The sequence below is a fragment of the Myotis brandtii genome, unplaced genomic scaffold, assembly GCF_000412655.1.
Source record: "Myotis brandtii unplaced genomic scaffold, ASM41265v1 scaffold216, whole genome shotgun sequence".
Lineage (NCBI taxonomy): Eukaryota > Metazoa > Chordata > Mammalia > Chiroptera > Vespertilionidae > Myotis > Myotis brandtii.
The window spans coordinates 1,943,804-1,970,154 of NW_005358092.1; the positions used below are offsets into that span (position 1 = coordinate 1,943,804).

The 26,351-nt window shown below is 48.9% G+C and overlaps 1 protein-coding gene and 1 pseudogene across 1 annotated transcript in view; both read right to left on the reverse strand.

The window, feature by feature from the left end:
• The window catches only part of LOC102253680, a 3,923-nt pseudogene extending 2,383 nt beyond the window's left edge, over nucleotides 1-1,540 (reverse strand).
• Nucleotides 1,541-9,281: 7,741 nt separating this feature from the next.
• CACNA1C (calcium channel, voltage-dependent, L type, alpha 1C subunit) overlaps nucleotides 9,282-26,351 on the reverse strand; it is a 231,694-nt gene continuing 214,624 nt past the window's right edge. Inside the window, exons 41-45 of the mRNA XM_014539424.1 lie at nucleotides 24,842-24,970; nucleotides 22,217-22,320; nucleotides 21,789-21,892; nucleotides 19,041-19,376; nucleotides 9,282-16,868 (exon numbers count right to left, since the gene is read on the reverse strand). Coding sequence (XP_014394910.1) covers nucleotides 16,566-16,868; nucleotides 19,041-19,376; nucleotides 21,789-21,892; nucleotides 22,217-22,320; nucleotides 24,842-24,970 — 976 coding nt within the window. The 3' untranslated portion in view covers nucleotides 9,282-16,565. The remainder of the gene's footprint in view (nucleotides 16,869-19,040; nucleotides 19,377-21,788; nucleotides 21,893-22,216; nucleotides 22,321-24,841; nucleotides 24,971-26,351) is intronic.

The following is a 26,351-nucleotide window of genomic DNA, read 5'->3' on the forward strand; positions in this document are numbered from 1 at the left end:
CCATCTTGGTTGGCAGTTAATTTGCATATCGCCCTGATTAGCCAATGGGAAGCGTGTCGGAGGTACGGTTAATTACCATGTTTGTCTATTATTAGATAGGATAGCCAAGATATGGAAGCAACCCATATGCTCACCAATAGAGGAGTGGATAAAAAAGCTGTGGTATATATGGAATATTACTTGGCCATAAAAAAGAATGAATTCTTACCATTTCCTTAGTATAAGGAAGCATGAATTGACCTAGAGGGTATTATGCTAAGTAAAATAAATCATATATAAAAAGACAAATACTATATGATTTCACTTACTGAATCTAAACAGCAAAATAAACAAACAAAATAGAAACAGACTCATGGATACAGAGATCAGATTTATGGTTGCTAGAGAGGAGAGGGGTTGGAGTGCTGTGTCAAAAAGTTGAAGGAATTGAGAACAAAATAGTCATGGGGATGTAAAGTATAGCATAGGGAATACTAGTATAGTCAACAATATTGTATTAAGTATTTACTGTGCCAGATGGGTACTTTAAATATGGGTGGTGAAGACCACTTTTTAAAGTATATGATTATCTAACTACCATGCTGTACACCTGAAACTAATACAAAATAATATTGAATGTAAATGTAATTGAACAATAAAATAAATTATCTAAATACTTTTTCTATTATTTCCTCAGCAAACAGAAATGCAATGGTCATAACCATCTAACCCTAAGTCCATAAAATTTGGGAGGGAGTTAATCCTTACCCAAGGACAGTAGTATTAGAGTTATAAATGTGGGCAAGTTCTTTAACTTCCCAATATTTTCATTTACAAAATATGTGTAATAAAAGCACCTTAATCATAAAAAAAACTGGAAATAATTGCCTAGTGTTGTGTAACAGCATCACAAGTAATAGCAAATCCTTATACTAACTGGCTCACTTAATAAAGGGAATTAACTGAAACACACACCATTAATTGCTCATTCCTCTACAACTGTCTGGGTTCTACTCTGTCCCCCACCAACAATCCACAGCAGCTGGGCCAGGCTAGGGACAGAGCAGGCTTTAAGCTGCTAAATTTAAGCCATGAAGTATTGATTTAAGATGCTAAATTTATGTGAATTTGTTACACAGCAGTAGACAACTCCCACACTGACTCCAGGGCCCCCACACGGTACAAGAGCCCATGGCTGGGTGGTTTGAGCATCCAGAGACATGCTTTTCTTCTACCCCAGAAACAATTAGTTTTTGCTTTCTTCCAGCAGCTGATAAAGCCATAGTCTAAGGGGGTTGTACAAGTCTTAGCAGAGAGTACCAAAGAAGGAGGCTACTACTACTTTCCCCTTCTCCCCAGATAAGAAAGTGCTGGAATATGCTCACTGTCCTGAATGACCCATCCAGTTCTGCAGTGTTCTCAGCAAGGTGGGACCTGAGGTCCCAGAATCTTCATCTGCACATCCTATCTAATAAAAGAATAATATGCAAATTACCAATCACTTTGTGACAAAGATGGCGGCGCCCATAGCCACAAAGATGGTGGAGTCGGCCAGAGCCATGGAGCCCGCACGGGGGTCGGGACCCCAGCCCCAGCCCCGTGGAGGCTGTGGTGCTGGGCTGCTGGGGCCGGAGCCGGCTGAAACACCCTACATCCCTAGGTCCCCTCCTCTCATTTCCAGGAAATAAAATGTCCACTGTGCACCCACCTTTTGGCACAGCCCCTGCCCGCCACGGGTGCCCCCTCCCTCAGCAGGCAGCGCCGCGTGGCTCCTGGACACCCATATTCCCATACCTTAAATGGACAAATGAGTGCAGGCAAAGTCAGGAATGCAGGCCCCTGATGTCAGCTTCCAGGTCTCAGAGCACCGCAAGGGAGACCGAGGGGAGGGGGTGGGGATGGTGGGAAGGAAGGAGGGGGAAAGGCACCAACCAGCAGTCGCTCCAGCCCTACCGAAGTTTCACTTTTTGTCTGTGGGTTCGCTCCTGGGCCCCACGCAAGTTTTCCTGGAATAATTAGCTTTAGCGAGCAAGGGGACAGCTGGGCGCTGCAACGTAAGGGTTGGTTGCATGGTCCGTGGCATGGGACATGCTGCAGGGCACGGGGCTGGGCCTGTCCGGGGCTGGGGACAATGGGAAGGGGAGTGCCTGGGCACCTCCTCCTACGCTTTAGCCTCCGCCTCCAGCTGCCGCCGCCACTGCTGCTGCCCTGGCTGCTCCTCCCAGAGGTATTGTTGCCCCCACCCTCCACCCACGGGTGCCTCAGGAACCCCCAGCCTCCCTGGGTGCGAGCGCCTCTAGGGTGGCAGCAGCGCAGGCGCAGGGTGTGGAGTGTGCACCCTGCCCAGGCGGAAGGGCCCGCGGTGTGGAAGTGCCAGCCGTGGTGCAATCACGGGGTACACGCCATTGAAGGGAGACCCTGAGTTTTTCGGGAAGCTCAGACTGTGGTCTGGGCAGGGTTGGAGCCCTTCCCTGTGTGACCCCAGCCTGGGCCTTTCTGGGTGCCCACGGGGCAGGGCCACACCCAGCTGCTTAGAGCTTTTGTGGAATCCCAGTTCTCACTGTGGAAGGGGGCTAAGAATCCAGTTATCCAAGCCCCCATTTTATAGTTGGGGCAACTGAGGTCCAGAGAGGAGGGTCTCCCCAGAAGTCAGTCACTAAAGGCCAAACTGTAATGAAAATAAATGGCTCCCGATTCCTAATTTCTGTTCTCCAGCATTTCTCCAGTGTCCACAGGCCGTCAGGGGTGGGGTGGGGGGGTGATCAGGCCGGCAGTTGGGGGCAATCAGGCTGGCAGGTAGAGTGGTTAGGGGCGATCAGGCAGGCAGGCAGGTGAGCAGTTAGGAGCCAGCGGTCCTGAATTGTGAGAGGGATGTCCGACTGCTGGTGTGGGATTGGGCCTAACCAGCAGTCTGACATCCCCAGAGGGGCCAGATTGGAGAGGGTGCAGGCCAGGCTGAGGGACCCCAACCTCCCCCCCCCCCCCCCCCCCCCCCGCCGTGCACGAATTTTGTGTACCAGGCCACTAGTATGATTATATGAATACATGACCTTGCTAGGCTCACACAACCCCCAGCAGGAACAAAGCCTGGCAATTGAAGCTGCTAGGTGCCACCTTTGACTCTCATTCTAGGCTGGGCATCTTCGGGCACACTGTGTGCAGGACCCTGTGAGGCCCCCTTTGAGCTTCAGCTGGGCTTATGGGGAGACCACACGCTGTGAGTGAGGCTTTGTCTGGTGCATGTTTGGACTTGTGTAGAAGAGGTGTTACTCACCAGATCTGCTGGACACTTTAGGGGTAATCAGAGCCAATAGTTGCTGTGCACCCAGTGCCTAGAACAGTTTTTAGTACATAACTGGGGTGCAACAAATACTTTTTGGGCAAATGGAATATGACCACGTGCTCCCAAAGACGCTCACTGATGTTTCTAGGGCTTGTGGGTGGTGGTAGTCTTTTCAATCAAGTTCACAGTCAAAACTCAAGGTCTGGTTTATATCACAGTAAACATTTCTTTAAACAAATTTTTTTCAATTACAGTTGTCATTCAATATTATATTAGTTTCAGATGTAGAACATCTGAATGTAAGTGGTTAATGTGGACAACCTTGTATTGTTCCTGATATTAAGAAAAAATGCATTTAGCTTTTCACTGCTCAGTATGATGTTAGCTGTTGGTTTGTCATACAAGATCTTTTTAATGAAGAGGTATGTTCAATTTATTCTCACTGTGCTCAGAGTTTTTATTATAAATGGGTGCTGGATTTTGTCAAATGATTTTTTCTGAATCTATTGATATAATGATATGATTTTATTTTTTATTTTGTTTATTTGGTGTATTATGTTAATTGATTTGTGGATATCAAACCAACCTTGCGTCCCAGGAATAAATCCCACTTGATCATGGTGTATGATTTTTTTAAGGTATTGTTGAATTTAAATGCTAATATTTTGTGAGGATTTTTGCATCTATAATTTTCTTTTTTTGTAATGTCTTTGTTTGGTTTTGTAATCAGGGTAATGTTGGCTTTGTAAACTGAGGTTGGAACCTTCCTGCGTCTATTTTTGGGAATAGTTTGAAAAGAATAGGTGTTAGTTCTTCTTTAAAGGTTTGGTGAAATTCACCTGTGAAGCTATATGGTCCACCTTGTGTCAGACAATTATGTGCTATCTCTTGGCCTCTGTTACTCCAAAATTCCATTAATGCCATTGAAATCAGAGTAGCATCCCCCATGGTCATATCTAGTCTGCAAATGAGAGCAACTACAGAGTTTTTAAAGGATGCAGGTACTCCTTCATTTACTTACTTCTAAAAATCTTAGTGATAAGAGGTGTTTTCTGAACCAGAAGATGTGGTTGGGGCATGGGTGTGCATATTACACATGATAAATCCACAGAAATATTCTTATCTTCCTAAACCTTTGGATTCCTTCTTCTACATCAGGCCATGGAAACTATGGAATTTCACCCTCACTAAGCAGAAGGCATATTGAATACAAATGCCAATCAACTAAGTAATATCTTAGAGCCACTTTCATCTGCATAACTTAAAAAGTGAAATCTGGAATCTCTAGGAAGGACACACATATAAATTAATTTGGCCTGATATAGTGCTATATTCCACCCTCCTTGATCTAACTCCCTTAGAATATATTATCACACACATACTCCAAGTTTTTGCCAACATATATATTAGAAAAAGTCTTGCAATTCTTTTAGTGTGTAAGCTGTTTCCTTCTGGGTCATACTGTTGTAGATAAAAACAGGTCTCTGTAATCTGTAATAAAGTCAAGTAAATAACCCCTCAGGCTGATCTAACCACAAAGTCCTATCTGGGAAGGTCATGGTGGGTGGTGGGGCGCCAGGTCTATGGCCTCTTGAGTGAAAGGTCTAATCCAGCCGTGGGCAAACTACGGCCCATGGGCCGGATCCGGCCGTTTGAAATGAATAAAACTAAAAAAAAAAAGACCGTACCCTTTTATGTAATGATGTTTACTTTGAATTTATATTAGTTCACACAAACACTCCATCCATGCTTTTGTTCCGGCCCTCCAGTCCAGTTTAAGAACCCATTGTGGCCCTCAAGTCAAAAAGTTTGCCCATCCCTGGTCTAATCAGTGCTTGTCCGTTGTTTCTGTTAACACACCATTGAAATACCTTTTTCTCTCTATCTGCATAACTTGAGTCTGTCTCTATTTTGCTTGCTCAGTTGTTCATTAGATTCCACATATGAATGAAATCATATGGTACTTGTCTTTCTCTGACTGGCTTATTTCACTGAGCATAATGTCCTCCAGGTCCTCCCATGCTGTCACAGAGAGAACAGGCTGACAGCTGTGGTGGTGGTGACGGTGGGAGGGGAGAGGGTGACCTGGGAGGGGTGATGGAGCAAAAAAGCTAAAAATGAAAAGAAAAATAACTCATTGATGTGGACAATAGCATGGTGATTGGGAGGCAGGGGCGGGGGGACAGGGGAGTAAGTGGAAGTGGAAGAGGGTATAGGGGATGATAAATAGTGATAAAAAAAATAAAAAATTAAAAGAAAATTGAAGATACTAAAAAAGAAGAAAAGAAACAAGAAATGCTTTTTTTTTTCAACCCCCCCCCCCCAGAAGCATAACCACCCTCAAGAGAGCACATAATCTTATTAACTATCTTGTGATCCAATCATAGAGATTTCCCTGCCTTGCTTTATCCCTTGTTCACGTGATGTTCCTCAGGTTCTTTCCTTAATTCCAAATGTACAAGAAACTGCAAACTGTCATCAGGGAAGCATTTCCTGTCTGTTGGGATCTTGCTGCGAGGCATGTCTTCTGTTTGGCTCAACTAAACTCTAATAAACTCATAAAAATTTTCTACACATTTGGACATTCTTACATTGACATGTGTATATGAGTCCCTGAAACATGCGGTAGTTGAGCAAGGCGTGGGTCTAGGGGCAACAAGAGGTGATAATAGTGGGTCTTGAGGAAGATGTGCATCTCTTTCAGGCATCTGCCCAAGGTGAAGTTATGCAGGGTTTTCCAGCAAAAAGAAGGCTAGTCATTCTAGTACTGACCTACTTCCATTGTTAAGGGATGCTCAGAGTGGCTCATAGGTGTCAGATTCTCAATTTCATTGGAATTCTATCAGATTTCTCTATTCCACATTTCAAAATGCCATTATTTTTCAATCAATGTCATAATTTTCACATAAAATTTGTAAAGACTGTGAATTCAACTACTGTTGTAATTCAGCCACTTGTTCAGTTAAATTTTGTATATTTTTTTAAAATATATTTTATTGATTTTTTACAGAGAGGAAGGGAGAGGGAGAGAGAGTTAGAAACACAGATGAGAGAGAAACATTGATCAGCTGCCTCCTGCACGCCCCCCACTGGGGATGTGCCCGCAACCAACATACATGCCCCTGACCGGAATCGAACCCAGGACCCTTGAGTCCGCAGGCTGACGCTCTATCCACTGAGCCAAACCGGTCAGGGCTAAATTTTGTATTTAATGGTCAGAAATATTAGCCCTGTGGTTACAAGAAATAAGAGCTTATCATAGGACTTCCACAGAAGCTCTCTGATTCTCAGACTATAATCTTGAGCTTGTCTTTCTTTCTGTTAGTGGCTGCAATGTACTCAGGAAAGTTAATGACAACCATGTACAGCAGCCACTTGGGCTCCCAAGGCATTTGTTTTAATTAGCACTTCATCACAACCAACCATAATTAAGACTTTAATTAATTAGCACTTCACTGTATATTATGGATAGTTGGCATTAAATTCCCTATTGGCAAGGAGCTCTGCTCTGCCCTCAGACCCAGACACAAGGCCAAATCCACTCTCAAATCCCACCTCTGAGTGTCTGTCTCTTCAGACTACTCCCAGTACCAGTTCTATATCAGGGTCCAATCAGGAGGCAGACACCACACCAGTAATTTGAACAGAAAAAAATTTAAAGAGTTGTAACTTATACTAGTAAACGGTGACTAACAAACTAGAAGTAGTAAGTAAAAAAGCAGTTGCTACTTCTAGGGCCCAGGAAGAGGAAATTAGGAACTTGGAACTTAGAAAAGCTCCCCCCATCACTCACCTCAAGGCTGACTCAGACTTCCTTGGAGAGGCCTGGCTGCCACAGGAGCAGGCATTGCTGTGTGCCTGCCGCTGCTAAGGAAACTTGCCAGAGGGCATGGGCCAGAGCTGGTCCATAAACATGGCCTGCGGGGCAGTGGGGAACTTGCTGGAGGGTATCAGCGGCCTGGAGCTGGTCTGCAAGGGCTACTGAGATGAGCACTGTCTGGCCAGTGGAGCTGTATGTGAGAGGCCTCATTGAAGCACCTGGGCTAAATGGCCAACCTATTCAATGGGGTAATATGGGATTTTGATGCTATTTAAGCTATTCAAGAGTGCAAGTCCTGCTCTGCCTCTCCTCCCTATAGGATTCCCCAGGAAATTGTATAAATGCAATTGTAGCCAATTGGAAATACAAGTGCTATTTTATTGTTAGCTGGAATAATGTCTAACAATGTACAGCGTAGGGCTCTGTGAAGGTTGGTTTGGGGCCCATCACTTTGGCTTATAGTCAGTTTAGGGTCTTTTACTCCCCTACTTCCTACAGCCAAAATTCTGGGGCTGATTGTCTCCAAATGTGTCTGTGAAGAGCAAGAGGTGAAGCGACTTCTGAGCCCAGGGAGCTGGCAAGCCATATGGAAGCAGGGAGAGAAGGAAAGAGGCAGAGATATAGAGAAAGAATCCTTTTTCTGCTTACTATACGGAGGCAGGAAAAATGAAGTACAAGAGAGTGTCATGTATGTATATTGACTTTCTGTTGTTAATCCTCACCAGAGAACATTTTTCCATTGATTGGAGAGAGTAGAAGGGAGAGACACACAGAGAGAAACATAGATGTGAGAATGACACATAGATTGGTTGCCTCCTGCATGCACCCTGACAGGGACTGAGGATTGAGCCTGCAACCAAGTACCTACGTACTTTTCAGTCCTTGGGCCAACACTCTAATCACTGAGCAAACCAGCTAGCACTATATACGGACTTTTTACCATGCAGTCATTCAGCCTATTAGTAACTGCAGCCCAATTAATATCTAATACTCAAGCCAATCAGATCAATTACCATGTTCCCCTTGAGGGGAAGAAGGAAGAAATGGTCAGAAGCAGACCTAATGTTGGGAGAGGGGGTGAAGGTCAGGCCAGACCTAAACAGTTGACACCAAATTATAAAGCAAAAGTGAGGCCCTACACACACAAGGGATGACTCCCTTGGTGACATGAGCCCTTGGTTTTGTTTAATTCTGCCCCCAGCTGTACCTCCTCTCCTTTTACTGCCACTCAGGAAGGCATAGCCAAACCCAAGACAGAGTAACTTCATCCTAGGGTAGGTCTTGAACGTGTTATAGCTGATTACAAGTAAGATTTGCAAACTTTGGCACTTTAATAACTACTGGTAACAAATGACCTCTCACAATTGGCTGTGGTCCGCGATGGGTTGAAACCTGTGGGCAGGTCCCAGGGGAGCGCCCCCAACCTGCTCCAGGAGCTGGGTGAGCAGCAGTTTAAAGGAGGCCGGTCCTCTGCTGCTTTCCCTCCTCTCTTCTCATACAGCCCTAGACTCCAGAGCCCAGGGTCTGGGTGGTGGGCAGGGCTGAAGGCTCTAGTGGAGAAGTGAGGAAGCTAAGGTCCTATAGTTCCCCTAAGGGACTGATTATCTAATGTGTTTCTGTTCTTATAACTGTAGACAACTAAGACAAATACTCTGGGGCAAATTATTTTTACACAGGGAATTATTCTGGAAGCTTTGTCTGAGTCAGTTTAATAACCAAAAAAAAAAAAAAAAAAAAAAAAAAAAGAAAAGAAAAAAAGAACTTACATTTTTATACTCTTCAAAGTGCTTTAATATATATTATCTCATCACCCCCTCCCTCTTTTTCTCTCCCCATCCTTCCCTCCCTCCTCCCTTTTTTCTTTCATTCATTCAAAACCAATTTTGTGTCTTTCCAAATATTTGGGGGATACCTCTTCTATTTTGTGGATTATCCACTTAATCCCTCCATTTCGTCTTCTTGACTATCTTTGAACATTTTTCTGTTAACCTTTTCATTGGAAGGAAGAGGTGGATAGTGAGATCCACCCAGAAATAAGGTTAGAGATTTCCACCATATTCTGGTTTCCCATGTTCTCCCCAACTCTTCTCCTCTTTGGAGAATAAGATGATAATTTGAGAGGTAAGTATATTTCGTGACCTCTAGGAAACAGGAGAAGAGAAGGAATATAGAAGAGGGGAGATACAATAAACCAATATAGACGTTGTTAAGAAATTTATTTGCAATTCTTATTTTTTTGTTTTTGTTTTTGCTTTTTTAAATAACATTATTCCTCAGATAAAAATGCAATCTTACAGGAATATACATAGCGTCTCACACAGAGATCACCACCCTGAAGCTCTTCTGGAAAGGCCGCCCCTTGTAGATTCCCTGGCCTTTCTCAAGGGCGAGAAGGCGCAGCAGGCGAGGCCTTTGACAACGGGATTATTTGATGATTACAAACTGTACAACAATATTTACAATAATAAGACTGCAAATCCGTGGAGCCTGGAGGGGAAGGAGTGGGGTGTGCAGGTGTGTGGGGATGATGACAGGCATTGGGGTGACCATGGAGGCACTGTCCATCTTTCTACATCTCTCTGAGAACAAGCATGACACAGCTTGGTTTGGGGGTATGAGGGTCGGCCTGAGCAAGAGGATGGAGGAAGTGAGGAGAAGAGTGATGGATGGGCGGGCTGGACCTGGAGCCTCTTACATGAAGGGAAGTCTTGCTTGGTACCTCTGGGGTTAAAACCAAACTGGAAAATTATGAGAGTAATAGACATTCCAGTGCTTCACCAACTGGGCACCTGCCACCCTATTTCTTAATGAACGTGTGTGTTTTTCCACAGGTTGTTCTCACCGCTCCCATCCTAGGCTGTGAATCCTGTGTATGTCTTTGATATCCACAGCCTACTTCTGTGCTAGACCTTCTTCCCCCAGGCACAGGGAGACCAGCATATGCTCTGGGTGGTGCACAGCCTGGGTGGGGAGTCAAGAGATGGAGTCCAGGTGCGGGGGAATGGACATGGCTGATGTGTGATGTGCGGCCTGAGCAAGCGGAGAGGTGCCCACAGCGTTGAGTTGCCTTCTGAAGGAGCCCTTTGCACGGGATTGTTGGCTTACAGCGGTCTACCCTTGGTTTTCAAGTTTTGTTTTCTCCTTTCAAGCCTCAGTATAGTTTCTCCATGTTGGGAGTCCTTAGGGGGAGGGGCTTGGGACAGGGCCCAGTGACCCATCCTCTACTTCCTGTGACTCTGCAGCAAGTGGCCTTCTCTTCTCTCCTCCCGGCTGCAGGCTCAGGAAGGACTTTCTGGGGCCTGGAAATGTGCAGCCCTCAGGCTCCTGTAGCAGCGCCACCGCCAAGGCTGATATCTGCTCACCTCTTTCCCTTACCCCCCCTGCTTCTAAACTCAAAGGCTCCACAAACATCAGAGCAAGAGTTCTCAGCCCCAAACTGTGAACAGGAATTATTCTGTCCATTTCTGTATTTCCTTGCATAGAAATCACCTCTTACTACTTACCCACCAAGGACTTTGTCTGATTATGGCATTTTCTGATTTATGAGGTGTGTGCGAGTGACTTTTAGATGGTAGGTGTGTAGCAAATGACTGATTCATGGAAGATTAAGTGTCATGTACCCTTTCTAGGAGCCTGATACAAATCAGATGATTCAGATCCTGAAAACTGGGAGCATGGGCTGCCCCACAGCGGGGAGCACACCTGTGAAAAGGCCAGCCTCCTTGGAGTGGAAGATATTTGACTGGTGGTGTGACACTTCAAGCTTTTGTTTAATTGTATGGTCTTGGTCGTGTCTTCCTTAGTTTAGTAGAGAACAATCTCAACGCCGCCTCTGCTCTCAGTGGTGAGCGAGTGCCTTTAACTTAGCTGAGGAGAGTCTATTGGTCTCGAGTTCCCTTCCAGAGACAGAGTCCGTGCTTCCCAATCCACCAGAAGGCAGAGGTCTTTCCCCGCATCTGATGGGGGCTGAGCCCCTTGAAATCATGTGAGGAAAAGGCCTTGACTTTAGGAGTAGTAGCATTTTCTTAGTGTAGATGAATTAAGATGTTTACTTAATTCCTAGTCATGATAAGCTCAGGCACTATTTCCACCCTCTCCCCAGTCTCTGGCTATACAGTGCTCAGCCTTCTGGGCGGAGACAAAATCATTTGTCTAGAGCTCAGCCGTGGCACCAGCACTTGTCCCTCAAGGATGTTGGTGTGTGTGTGTGTGTGTGTGTGTGTGTGTGTGTGAGTGTATGTGTGTGTGAGTATATTTGTGTGTGTATGTGTATTTGTGTATGTGTGTACACGTGTTGTTCAAGTGTCTTCCCGACAATGTGGAAACCTGGCAGATACCCGTTTACCTGTTGTATTGGTATCTGGCTCCACAAGGCAATGCTTCATTGCTTTGAAAAAATAAATAAATAAATAAACAAACAAATAAATAAATAAAGTAAGAACCAGAAATGGCTTCACAAAAAACTATGTAAGAATTGCACATGGGACTCCTTTCATTCTCTCTCACTAGACTGGTGGGGAGAGGGGAGGGGACCTGGGGAGTTGGGGCAAGAGGCTGAAATAGAGAGAGCTGCTTAGGGAAGGGGACAGAGCCCCCAACAGTTGCAGGACACTTCATTCCCTCATCGCCTTCCCTTATGTCTCCTCAGCTGTATTGCTGGAGAAGCTGGGCAGTGGTGACCTTGAGCCTCACCCCCTGCCTCTGACCGGGGCTTGCTTCAGTGGTGCGCTGGCTAACACGAGGGCGGGGTATCTGCAGAGAGGGAAGACAGGGTGACAGCACCCCACATCCAGCCAGATAACTTTGATTTGGTTGGGAAACAATGTGAGAAAAAATTTTACTTTTATCTTCTTCCACAGTAGATCCTCGAGACATGGGCCTCTCCACTGGCCATTGCGAGTGGTTGAACTGGACACTTCTTTCCATAACATGGGAACAGGCACACAGGAAGTCAAAACATGCCCTTAAGCCCCTGTGCTTACACTCTCCCCAGACCAGAGCCATATCTTCAAAATCAGAACTGGCCTGGACTCTATCTGCAAGTTTTTAGCTCCCCTGGTGCTGAAAGAGGTCCTTCTAAAACCGGGTTGCCCTTTCTCTTGGTCTCTTTGCTAAACTGCTTCTAACTCTTAGATGATGATATTTCAATTCTTCGGGTTCTGTAGGGATGGAGAGGCCGTCATCTTCCTTAGCAACAGGTATGATTCTGGTGTGATGAGGCTAAAACACTGACTGTCAGGGTTCTTTATGCCTAATTCAAGTTCTTGTTCTATTCCTTGGCCTTTAGGAGGGACGGGCCTCTGTAAAACAACCATCACCCTTTTGACAACTTCCAAACTCCTCCTCTTTAGGTGCTTATTTCTCGGAAAGTCATTGCTTTGGCAGAGAGGCACACTTCTCCCCTGGTGGCCGGACTATGCCCAGTGCAGGCTAAGCAGGATTCCCGAGGAGATGGTTGTGTGCAAGTGACAGGCAGCTTCACTGCAAACAAGCTCCTGAAATTAGAGAGCAGGGCCCAGAGGAGAATAAGACTGAGTGAGGAAGTCTTGTTCCTTTGTCCTTGGATTGCCCAGTCAGAGGGATGTCTATCCGACTGGAAGCTGAGGAAGGGGCTGGAACTAATAGCTTCTGAAGCAAAGCAGAGAAAAATTCATGAATCAAGCCAACATCTAGGGGGAAAGTCTTCTCTTTTTACCTCCAGACCCAAGGGAATCTTCTAGGAGCAGGCAGAAAGGAGACAGCTGGAAACCCCTCTGCTTAACGTAGCCATGCACACGAATGATCGGTAACAGACCAAGGTCTGGATATGAAAGAGGCTGGGCTCTTCGGAAGAAAATAAAAACAAAGTTCACCAAAACCCAGAACTTAAGCTGAACTTCTCCAAGTCCTTCTGGTCCTCACTCAGCGCGGTCTGCTTTTCCCTGCCGCCCCAAGGTTTTCAGAAGATTCGACCACTTTGCTTTTCAAGGTCATGGGGAAAGTTCTACATCACCCAGTACACAGTGGATGAGGCTCATTGATTTCACAACTGATTTTACTAGTCTGTGATGATGACAGGCATCAAATGTCCATCCTGCACGAGTCCAGCATGAGGTCAAGTTCAGAAAGACACTCGACTGGGCGCTGTCATCGGAAGCTCCTTTCCTTCACAGCTGCACCGGGCAAAGTGTCCTGGTCACAGCTGACACTGTTCTATGGGGCAGGGAGGACGGCTAGCTGGTCTTCTGGACAGAGTTGACTATAAAGGAGAAGGGAGCCTTTGGGTGTAAGTGGTGAAAAACAAGGGTGCCGTACTTAGGCAGGACCCTAGGAGTAGCTGGAACAAGCCAGCCTGTAGCCCATGCTGCTGGCCAATGAGATGTGGCGATGCTGATGAAAAGTCCAAAAGGAAAAAAATAGAACGCAGCAGGAAAAGGGTGTGTGTGTGTGTGTGTGTGTGTGTGTGTGTGTGTGGTAATTAAGATTCCAAATTTTATCTAGGGATCAAGTGTACAGCAAGAACCAGATATCAATCCAAAAGGGCTCCCCTCTCTATCATAACTAACATCTTAGTGGCACAGTGGCAGGCATTTTGGGAAACCAGACAAAGGGTAACCCCTAAACCTAGTGTCTAGAAGACCTTGATGGCACCGAGAAGGAGCCAAGAAAGCCTGGATGAGTTGGGCTCAGAGAAACAGGAAGAAACGCTTTTGTTAGTTTCTGGCCCATTTCTCCACATTTTCATGAATCAGTTCATGAAAACAAAACTCATCTTCACTGAGGAATGGAATTCCCCAATTTAAATTTCTAGTTTGCTTATATAAGTGCCAAGAAAGGCTGAGAATACATGGGTCTGGGAGAGATCCAGTGGGTAAAATCCAGATGAACGGCTGGGTCCTGTTTCCCCCAAGTGAGTCCCTTTTTGACCATCACTGCTGGAATCTATTCAAAGGGCAGCATCAGTAGGGTGATGCAAACTGGCATAAGAGAAGCTCCCACAAAATCTCTGGTTCCACCACCCCTGTGAACCCCCGATGCTGCGTCTCTTGTCCTGGTCCCCTTCACAGCTGCCACACACACCACGGGAGTCTGCGGGAAGTCCTGCCCCAGAGTGAAGGAAAGATGGAGAGATGAGCAAGACAGAGCTGACTTTTGGATGGACAAGCATTTTACCTGGTTGCCTCTTTCTAGCCCCTGCTATCTGAGTTTGGGTAGAGCAGTTGCCAGAGCCAGGATGTCCTTCCCCTCCTGCCAGCCCAACTCTCCTCCTATTCTCTTGGTCAGTGTATACTTCCCTGAAAAACCACTGAGCAAAACTTGTGCCGTGGGAGTGAAAAGTCAGCCACCTTGCCTCTCCTCCAGGGGACGCGGAGGCTAGCGCAGTGAGGAGAGAGGCCGGTCAGAATGCCTCACGACCCCTCACAGTAAGGGCTGTCCCTAGAGAAATACCCAAACAGAGAACTGGTGCAGAGTAGATGGAGTGACGATTGGAGTGAGCTATGGCCTGGTCTCTCAAATGAGATGTAGTACAAATATGTCTGTCATAGTTTTGGGAAAATTGAGGGAAACGGAAGCAAACACAAGATATGCAAAACAGTAATGTCCAAACCTGTCGGTGGGTAGCAGAATAATGATTTACACTGGTGATACCCTTGCTCATTGTACAAATTAAAAAAAAGCCTCCCTTCCCCCAACCACATATAGAAAAGCACTTAAGAGTTCAAAGGTAAAGCTTGTCACACTCCAAATACAAAATGATTTACTTACATGCAGCAAAATATACAAGAGGTGAATTCAAAAACAAACTTAATTCATTATATTCGCTTGGCACAATTGCAATTCAATTTTAAAAAAATAATTGTAAAATACTGAAACTGACCTGAATTCAAGTATAACGGTTTCTTCAACAGAAACATTATCAATGCAATAAAACATTACACGGAATATATAGAAGCAAAACACCTTCTTGAGTTTTTCCTTAAATTTCTGTGTTTTTTAAAATACAGTTTTAATGCCAACAAGACTCACAATTGTATTTTTAAAATGAATATTATTGCATTGTTTTTGCATATCTTGTGGGACAGAAAATGCAAAGTTACTGATTCCTGTTTCAGAAGCAGAGACAGTGATTTGTTTTTGCTCTCAAATGGCCCTGGATTCAGATCCCCCCAGTTAACCCAGAAATGGGGCGCTGCACACTCACTGGGCGCAGGGCCCCCGCGTGGGCGCACGTACACACGGCCGACACACGCAAACAGACAACCCACTACATGCGGATCACACTCAGAGACTCTCAAACACGCTTCCTCTCTTCCGGCCACCCATATACCCAGCGTGGGAGAGAACCCCTCAGTCACCCATCTGTGCAAGCCCCTGTGAAGTGCATTGCTGATTACCTTTAAATTATAAAACCAATCGAAAACCATGTTTACTACCTATGGAAACCATACAAATTACTGGGCATACACAACGTCTGGTAAAACTCTCCCACAGGGACTGCAAGGACCCTCTGTAGGAAAAGGAAACCACACCCGTTTAATCACAGGATCAAACTGAACCCGATTTACATTTGCAAGAGTGAAAACAATAAGGTGGTGGCTACTGAACTTCGTAAACACTCCTCTTCCTCCCCTCCTCCTGGGAAAATAAAATAAAAAACCCCAAAACAACAAAATGAAAACTGCAACATGCTGTCAAGAGAAATGTCAAACCACAGAACAAAGGAGCGCTCAGCAGAACCCAGCTCCTCCTCGCGTTGTCCAGTGCTGGCTGCCCCTTCCTGCAGGACTCGCCGCTCCCCTCGCCGCCTCTGCTGCAGGCTGGCCGGCGGGCTGGGCTGCTGGACTGGGGGCCATTGAGGGGAAGGTGATCCTGACATAGGCGGGCAGCAGGCGGCTGGAGGTGGGGGTGGGGCAGCTGCCGCTTGGCCAAGCGCCCTCCCTCCTGGCTCCCAGCTCCTGGCCTCCTGCTGCCTGCTCTTCCCTCTCTGGTGGGGGTGGGGGGTGGGAGTCATGCCTGCCTCCTTCTGCAGATCCACAGGGCCCTGGCTCTATGGGGACAGTGAGGCTCGTACACAATATGTGCAAAATGATTTTTGTACAAGCAAAGTTGAAAGACACCCGTTTGACAAAGGTCCTTTTCGGTGGGGGCTACCACAGGAAGCTGAGGGTCTCTTTTGTGCCCAAGGTGAAGGCTGGTTCCTGGCACGGGGCTTGCAAAACCACAGGAGAGCAGGCGGCCTTCTCTTGCTCCCTCCCTGACCCTTCCACCTCCTCCTCCTCCTCCTCACCACTCTACCTCCTTGGACACAAACTGGGGTTGCTGCTTTTCTTCCCCCCAAAAAGCTGACTCTCCATACCACCCAACTCTGTGTCTTGTCCCAACGAAATGAATGAAGACGCTGTTCCGTTAACTCCAGGTCACGAGAACAGTGAGGCACTTCTGAAACGAACCCTTTAGGAACATTGAGACAAATAAAAAACCCATCATCTCCCAGCCCAGCTCCTACAGGCTGCTGACGTAGGCTCTGCTGTCCTGCAGCTCCTCCTCGCTCCTCTGAGGCTCCTGGCTGGGCCCACAGGGCCCGGGCTCCTCGCCCCCTGCTCTGTCCTGCCCCTGGTCCCTGCAGTTAACAAAAGGTAAGAGGGTGCCGTTGGGGCTCTGCTGGGCGCCCCCACTGAGGATGTTGTCTGCAGCGTTCTCCATCTCCTCGATGGTCATGTCGCAGGCGTCAGCCAGCTCCTGGGTTGTGACCTCGATAAACTTGGGATCTTGGGCAAACTGCCCCAGTCCTTCCGAAATCAAGACCTGAAGGGGGGAGGGCCATGAGGAAAAACCAAAGAGGAACATTATTCCTGCAGCTCAACTCTACTGTTTAGGGTTAGAGCAAAGGACTTCTGACTGGAAACTTCAGGAGTGTGTGCGTGCGTCTGCGTGCGTGTGTGAGTGCATGAGTGTGTGGTGGGTGCTCAGAGGAAAGGAGTGAGATTCAGGATGTACAGGCTGGAGGAGAGAGCATGGGGCTGGGGTACTCAACAACTCTTACAAATACATGAAAACTTGGCTCACTGAGGGACTGCAGGGGGTAGTCTCACAGCAGAGGGTTCTACCCTCTGCCCTTGTCTTTTCTCCTCCCTGGCATCCTATATCATTCTCTCTGAGAAACCTTCATTCTCTTTTGGTGAAACTGTTTTGCCCACTGCCCGCCGCCTGTCTGTGGGTGCGGATCCTGAGTACGACGTGTGCAAGCACCGCGCTTGCCCCTGCTTCCTCTTCTGCCTCTGCTGGGAAGGGCCAGCGGGCAAAGCCAAAGCTCCTCCCCCCTCCCTAGAGGCTGCTTCAGTGACCCGTGTGGGGAAGTCACCCCATGGGCCAGTGGGCAGGGGAAGCAGTGGAGGGAAGCGCAGAACACTTTTCTCCAAGTTCTGTTAGTCCTGCTCCCCCCTTACTCTTTATCTTGCGTAATTTTTCTTCATCGCTCCACCCTTCCCAGCATGCTTAATATCTGTCTTTCCTCACCACCACATGAGCTCATCAGAGCAGAAACCCTATTCCTTAGAGGCGGCCCCCCACCTAGAACACAGTCTACACATGGCAGGTGCTCAACGGAGATGTGTGGACTGAATAAGAGGCAACAAAGCCCCTGGAAGCACAGGGTTTTAGAGGTAGAAGGCACTTGGGAAGTCATCTGGTTTCGTTCCCCACCTCCTGCGACAGCCTGACGACTGGACAGGCATCGTCTCTGCTTGCACATGTCAAGTGATGGGGGCTCCCTGTTTCACAGGAAAGCCCTCATTTTGGAAAGATCGCCTTATGTTAGCTACAGTCTGCCTGTCAGGTTGGTCCCGGTGCGCCAGCCCTGCATTTAAGACCTCTTGTCCAGGACCCAGAAGCCTTACAGGATGGAGATGCATGTCAGGGCTTCTTTATTTTAGTCCTCACCCGAGGATATGTTTTTATTTTTAGAGTGAGTGGAAGGGAGGGAGAGAGAGAGAGAGAAACACTGATATGAAAAACATCAATTGATTGCCTCCCATATGCACCCTGACTGGGGAGTGAACCCACAACCCTTTGGTGTATGGGACGACGCGCCAACCGGCCAGCGCGGCATATCACGGCTTCGTTAGTCATCACCACCTCTCTAGGTTTACTTTCCGAATTCCCTCAACCAGTTCTCATACAAAGTGGTTCCTAGGAACCTTGCCAACCCAGTCATCCTCAATTGATTGCCTCCCATAGGCACCCTGACTGGGGAGTGAACCCACAACCCTTTGGTGTATGGGACAACGCGCCAACCGGCCAGCGCGGCATATCACGGCTTCGTTAGTCGTCACCACCTCTCTAGGTTTACTTTCCGAATTCCCTCAACCAGTTCTCATACAAAGTGGTTCCTAGGAACCTTGCCAACCCAGTCATCCTCCTTTGGGACTGTTCCAATTTGCCAGAGGTGCCCTGAGATATGGTGCCAGGGTAGCAATTGGTGGTCTGACCAGGGCAGAGCAGGGTGGGCCCGAAGGTGCTCTTGTTCTAGACTAGATGCTCTCAACCCTGGCTGGGAATTAGAATCATCTAATTAGAATCAACTAAAGAGTTTTTAAAAATACCCATTTACTTGGTCATAGGTTCCCAACCCCCGCAGGTTATTCTATGAGCGACCAGGCTCGGGAGTCAGACCTGACTCTGTGCGCACAGGCAGCCCACGCTCACGGCCCGGGCGGACGGCACGCCCGGTGTGTGGTGAACCCCGCAGCTTTCTCCGCTTCACTGGCCTGTGGTAGGGACGTGCGCTCAGTTTCTCCCTCCCTCTGCGTCAGCCCAGCCCCACAGAAGTCCAGAATTGCCTGCCTGCCACGCCGTCTGCCGGCTCTGGCAGTGAGGGCCTTTGGGAGAGAGCCGGGTACCCCCTTCTTGATCTCCATGCAAAGTACCTTCTGCCTCGGGCCTTTCCTCCCCCTGTCTGCCGTGCTCGGGGTCACTTACTGCTTCCACCAGACTGCTGGCACTGCCGTGGAACTGCCTGCCCCAGGCCCCGGCCTGGCTGGGCACAGTGAGGGACACCGGCCGGGCTCTCCGCGTGGCGCTGCTGCTCCCCTCGCAGGGCGTGGGCTCCCCCGACCAGGAGCTGCAGTGGACGGATGGGAAGCTGCTGTTGAGTTTCTCAGTGGACTCAGTTCCTTCCAGCCGAAGGGTGGGGATGGGCTGCGGGGGCCAGCCTCGGCTGCTGGGCGTGGCCGGCGGGGTGGCACACGGCCGGGGGAACGTGGTGGGAGAATGGCTTCTCTGGAGGAGGGGGCTCAGGCCCGCCACTGCCAATGCCTGTGGACACACAAGGAGCACGGGTTACGGGAATGGTCAGGCCGGAGGCAGGCCTCTTGGCAGCGACTGCTTCCAGCTGGTCCCAGCTGCCTGGAGCTCATACGCCACCATGTCACCCGTCCGAATCCTCCCTCATCAAGACCCAGTGTACACTGCAACCATCCTAAAACGCATTTCCTGATGACCTCGGTCTGAAGTAACCCTGTCTCCTCTAAATTCCAAAAGTTGTGACAGACTGGAGTCAGGGTCACCTGCCCATCAGCACTGGCCCTGCCCCATCAGCTGCGAATTCTCCCCCTTTGGCTTCCTTGTCAGTTGACTGGAGAGGATGTGCCTGGGTCACCTGTACAACCACACATAGTGCCCACTGTCTCCCTGCCCTTCGGGCTGATGTGAGGTCCAAGTGAAGGAGAGTCTGTGCAAAAGCGCACTGTGCGTCCAAAGAGCTAGACAAAACCAGGGCTTACTGTTTCAGTTTTTACAATTAATCTGGCCGTTAATGATGTCTTGCCAATCTCTAGCTCACCTTGTTTTTGAACTATTGTTCAGATCTCACACTGTATTGTGATTGAACTATTTACACACTGTGCCCTCTGCCCCCCTGGTGCGTGAGTGCCCTGAGGGTAGGTTGTGGTCCCCAGGTGAGCTGCCGCAACGCCTGCTCTGATGTGCTGCATCCACGGGGCAGTGGCAGCGTGGGGGAGAGCCCAGCCCGAGAGGCAGAGAGAAGGGGGCACTGCCATGTGGGTGTGGAGGTAGTAGAAAGGCATAAAGGGAGAATGTAAATGAAAAGCAGTTTCTTGCCTTCCAGAATGATCGAACAGATGAGTGAAATAAACTTCCAGAAATCCTTGAAACTATAACATATAGTGTCCTCCCAGCCTGCCAGCCTTCCCTGGCCACTGCTCTTGATGATCCCCAGCCTGGGTCCTTGGGCCCTGGAGATAGTATGCATGCGGGCAATGCCACACAGGCTAAGCAAAACAGTGCATTTCTTTAAGCTGAAATAGTGTCAACTTAGCCAAGTCACACTGGCCATCTTATCTATTTATATAAAAGCCAAGCGACCAGGATGCTGGGACGATCGGTCACTGTGACGCATATTTCAGTGACCAACCAGCCTTGATCGGCCCCCCCCCCAACCTCCCGCGGCCCTTCCCCCAGCCAACCCAGCCCCCGATCGGTCCCCGCCACCATGATCGGGGGCAGGGCCAGTCAGCCAACCTCCTGAGTCCCCTGCCCCCGCCAGCCCAGGCCTGACTGGCCCCTATCAGGGATGGAGGGACGGACTCCACCCATGCACGAGTTCGTGCACTGGGCCTCTAGTCTATATAATAAAGCCTAAGCAACCGTTATGGAGGAACGACCAGAATGACCGGTTGCTATGATGCGCACTGACCACCAGGGGGCAGATGCTCAATGCAGGAGCTGCCCCCTGGTGGTCAGTGCGCTCCCACAGGGGGAGCACCACTCAGCCAGAAGCTGGGCTCATGGCTGGCAAGTGCAGCAGTGGTGGCGGGAGCCTCTTCCGCCTCCGTGGCAGCACTAAGGAGCAGCGAGCTGAGTGGTGAGGAGCAGCAAGTAGGTGGGCGGTAAGGAGTGAGGGGTCCCAGACTGCAAGAGGGCGCAGGCCAGGCTGAGGGACCTCCCCCCCGCAGTGCACGAATTTCGTGGGCCTCTAGTGCAGATCATAAACTTTAATCGGCCGTTGAATGCCTTTGTAAAAAAAAAAAAAGGAAAACATATGCCTGTGGTAAGGGAGTGCATAACTAAAGAGGTAAAAAGTTTAGGAAACTCTAGGTTACAGCCTAATTTTCCTGGAGGTAAGAGACTGCCTTAGATAATTCTTTGAGGACTCCATTAGTTCTGAGATACTAAGAGCATTTTTGATGCTCTTTGGATTTTACACCGCAGAGCCATCCGTGCTAAAAGAAAAAGGTCAACAGTCAACTCTCCCTGGACCATTTTCCTGGGATATCACTCCCTACTCCTGACCATGTAGCTGGCTGGTTCTCCAATCATTTCTGTATTTCAGTGGATGGATTTTTGTGCCACTCAATTTCCAGGTGTCTTGCAACTATAGGTAGAACCACATCTGCTTGAGTGCCTATGGTGTAAGCTAATGTCTTGGGGGTGGGGTGGGGGACACCTGTGCCACTGTAAGAAGAAAGCTCAGGTGGATCCTGGGACCGTGTGGGGAGCTCCTGCTCACCAGTATTTCCTAGGTCTCCACCTTGGGAAATGACAGACTTTGTTAAGGCTCTTGTTCGGGTAGAAAAAGCCCCTCCCCTGGGGGCTGCTAGGCCAGGGGTGGGGATGCAGCAGTGGTCTGAGACCGGGAAGACTGGTGTCTTGGGGACTTTGTCTAGCCTACTGGGGGGTGGCCAGTGGCCTGTCCAAAGTGTGGAATACCTGGTGATGAACCAGATGCAAGGGCAGGACTGTCTTCTGAGAGATGTCTCCCCCTTGATTCTTCTGTCGCTTCAGACATTCGAGGTGGAAGGAGGCCCTCCGACCTGCAAAGGAGCCAAATAACCGGCATCAGAACCGGGAAAGGAGACGGGGTCTGTGCCGATTCGGGCCCAGGGAGGGAAGAGGTCTGGATACACCTCCTCTTTACCCTTCATCTTTCTCTGACACATACCACGCAGCTTAAGTCCAAGTCCAATGCCAGCAAGCCCTGCCCTTGGATTCCCTCTCGTCGCTTTGGAAATCTGCCCAGCCCACTGTGTGGGGTTGTCAGAGCCAGGCCGCCATGGTTTCTGTCACCCTGAGTGCCTGACCAGTCATCGGAGGTGCCCACTGGCTGACACATCTGAGAGCGAGGCGCGTGGGCTTACCCAGGGAGGCCGAGCGGAGGAAGCCCCTCTTTGGAGATTGCCGGGTGTCCCTCCTGTCCTCTGGCGGTGCCAACTGCCGGCTTTCCTCATCCTGGTAGGAGAGCCTGGAAGAGAGAACTCCTGGGGCTTGCTCCTGGAGGCTGAGACCTGCACCCTACAGGGACAGCTGCCACCCCAAAAGGCAGTTTCCTTTGCTCCTCAGGGAAGGGAGCCCCCACTTTGTGCTCCCAGGAAGGTTTGGGGAGGGGCAGCAGGGATGCTCTGAGCCCCGGACCTCTGATCAGAGGCAGTGAGGGCGCTCTTGGGTCAAAGTTGTGGAGAAAATTGGGAAAAAATTCTAGGCCCACAAGGTTCTTTCCAGGCATGACCCGGGCTCCTCTCTTCCACATGCTGATGCTCTTTACCAGGACCAGTCGCCACTTCACCCCAACTCCCCACCCCTTTCTCTCTGGCCTGCCCTCCCCTGCATCAGCACGGGCTCCACACAATCACCCCGTGCACAGCAGAGCTGTCACGGCCCCGGGGCATCAAGTCAGTGGTTCCTAAGCCTTTCTGATGGGACTCACAGGTACACACACACACACACACACACACGATTGAACTAAACATCATGAACCACACTCACCATCATGCGCCGCACTCTGACACTTTCCATTCTACTTTAGTCCATTCTATTTCTTTTAAAATGTCAGTTGCAGTCCACTAAGTTGACTTCACTACCCCTGGTGGACACAACTGTCGCTCCGAGGTTGCATTCTAACCCCGTCCTTTTACAGAGGAGGCCACCGACTCTACTCCTCTGGGACTCGCGTCCTCGGAGGGCAGAGACCAAGTGCCTTTCTGCTCCTAGCCCCTGACTTCCAGCATCTGCAGATGTTCAGGAAAGTTTTTGAACCAAAACCTCTAAGCCAATGGTTCTCAACCTTCCTAATGCCGCGACCCTTTAATACAGTTCCTCATGTTGTGGTGACCCCCAACCATAAAATTATTTTCGTTGCTACTTCATAACTGTAATTTTGCTACTGTTATGAATCGTAATGTAAATATCTGATATGCAGGATGTATTTTCATTGTTACAAATTGAACATAATTAAAGCATAGTGATTAATCACAAAAACAATATGTAATTATATATGTGTTTTCCAATGGTCTTAGGCGACCCCTGTGAAAGGGTCGTTCAACCCCCAAAGGGGACGCGACCCACAGGTTGAGAACCGCTGCTCTAAGCCTTTCCTCTCGTTCTCAGCTTGGTAAGCCCTCCCTATTATACTTCTTTTAAACAAATCGTACCCATTCTTGAGGACCCAGCTTCTGTTTGACCTTGTGCCTGGCGCCTGTTATGGCCACCTTGACTTGGACCTTTTCAGAATGCCTGTACTCCTCACAGTTGTACCACTCTGTGAGCAATTAGTTAGAAAATCTCTGTGTCATTTTCCTCTTCGGAGATCATCTTAGCTCCCTAACGAGTTTGCAGACTCTCCTTGAGTGCGGAAGCCAATTTAACCATGATCTAGCAGAGCACTCTGTAAGAGCCAAAACGATGGCTCCACATATGCTTTTCCTGATTTCCAAACTATGTGACCATGTACTGTATTAATTTGCATTCTCTAAAAATCTAAAGGCTAAAAGGGCTGGCCCTTCCTTTTTATAAAGTGCTTTCAGGAAAGCCTTAAAACAATGCATCTTAAACTTTTTGAATGCAACCCACACTCATAAATACATTTTATGGGACTCTGCAAACACATACGTTGGCAATTAAGCAAATGTTTCACAAAATGATTATTACCTTTGTGACATTGGATATGTTATTTTATGTCCTCTTATTTTATCCTAGTCTGTGCTATCATGTGCTATGCTTTCTTTTAAAAGTGCTGATCATAACGAAGTAAATGTCACAGCCTCCTAATTGGTCTAGATCTGCAGTTAAAAAACCCTTAAAAAATTCCAGCGCTGACAAAAATCTCAGCCACCATTTGCCAACAGTGCCCTCTGCTGGCAGCTTTATTATAAGTAGTTTCACAAATGTTTGTTTACTGGTCAATATGTGTATGTGTGTAACTGAGTCTCACTATAAAATATATTTATTCGTTGTTTAGAAGTTTTTTTTTTCTGAAAGCACTGTATTGTGAGGAAGGGCCAAGCTAACCAGGGGACTGTGTGTGTCTGTGTGGGTCTGGGGCTTCTGTCCCTAACGAGCTGACAGCTGCCTTGCAGGCGCTCTTCTGACATGTGACCTCTTTCCCCTTCCAGATCTCTCCCAGAGGAGGGACCCCAGGGCCTGCCTTTCGCCCAGACCCCTCTACACACGCGGGCCCGCGGGGCAGAGGCCACAGGGCTCACTTGTCTGTGGAGACCAGTAAAATATATTTATTCGTTGTTTAGAAGTTTTTTTTTCTGAAAGCACTGTATTGTGAGGAAGGGCCAAGCTAACCAGGGGACTGTGTGTGTCTGTGTGGGTCTGGGGCTTCTGTCCCTAACGAGCTGACAGCTGCCTTGCAGGCGCTCTTCTGACATGTGACCTCTTTCCCCTTCCAGATCTCTCCCAGAGGAGGGACCCCAGGGCCTGCCTTTCGCCCAGACCCCTCTACACACGCGGGCCCGCGGGGCAGAGGCCACAGGGCTCACTTGTCTGTGGAGACCAGGCTGGGCTCACTGCAGTACTCCGCGTCGTCACCCATCTGCACGTCGTAGGTCTCGTCCTGAGAAAACTCCTCCCGACACACCATGGCTATCTGGCTCTCCCGGGAGTGGCACCTAAAGTGTCCAAGATGGAGAAAAAATCAGAAACTGCCAGCCCCCTCCCCTTCCTCAGCAGTACGGCATCACACGCACGTGCACACGCGCTCACACACAGCAGCCAGGCCCGCCTGCGACCAATCGCGGAGGAAGCACAGGACTGGGGTTGAGGTTCCATGTGGGAAGAGGGTTAGGACCAGGGAGACCTGAGTTCTGACCCCATTCAATTACCCTCTGGCATAAGTGACTGAGGCCATCCCAAGCCTCAGGATCCCATCAATAAAACTGGAATAACATATGCCCTGCCTGACCCAGAGGCTTGCTGTGAAGAACAAATGAAGCAACACACCAGATGGTGCTTGGGAAGGAGGAGAGGATCAGCCTTTAAGGAAGGGTCCTGGGCTGCACTGACGGAGGGGGGGTGGCCGATGAGCGTGCTGCCCCTTCCCTTCACTAGAGGCAGTGGGCCTTTGGGCGTTGGTTGGGCAGAGCTGAGAGGTCCTGGTGTCATGTTTGGCATTGGCTCCCTGGAGTCCAGGCACGGAGAAGAAGGCTCCGAGAGCGGCTTTGTGCTTCTAAGCCAGTGATGGCGAACCTATGACACGCGTGTCAGAGGTGACACGCGAACTCATTTTTTTGGTTGATTTTTCTTTGTTAAATGGCATTTAAGTATATAAAATAAATATCAAAAATATAAGTCTTTGTTTTACAATGGTTGCAAATATCAAAAAATTTCTATATGTGACACGGCACCAGAGTTAAGTTAGGGTTTTTAAAAATGCTGACACGCCGAGCTCAAAAGGTTCGCCATCACTGGTCTAAGCAGAGGGGAGTGTGCCTGAGGCTCTGCTGAGCTGAGTCTCCATGGAGCTCGCAGCACACATCCCTGCCACTCCACATGTGCCTGGGATTCTACCGCCTTCCCTCGGCCAGTCTTCTGCTCACCTGCTCACGCCTTCCTTAGCTCCCTTTCCTGCCTGTGCCGGGCTCAGTAGGCCCTCCATCATTCTTCCTCTAGACCCAGAAAGCCAGGGCCCGCGTTATCCTCAGACTCATGAGGCGTCAGAGAAACATCCCCCTTCATCCTCAGAACTGAGTGCTGGGACTGAGCGCAGTTGTCTGGGGGAGGCCCTCACCGGTGGCTGCCCACCCCACAGTCCCAGGCTCTGAATGGGGTGGGAAGAGAGGGACAGGGAGGGAGCTTTGGTGAGGCACACGGGATGCGCTGGACACAGGGAATGGCAGCAGGCAGGCAACACCACTCCTCGGGGGCCACTGTGTGCAGGGTGCGCTGGTCTGTCCCCAGCAAAAGCAAGGCCAGTGCCGGAGCCACCTCAGCCCTGAGCTGTGACACGAAGGACAAGGTCCAGAGCTGGAACTTTGTTTAAGTTGTCCTTCT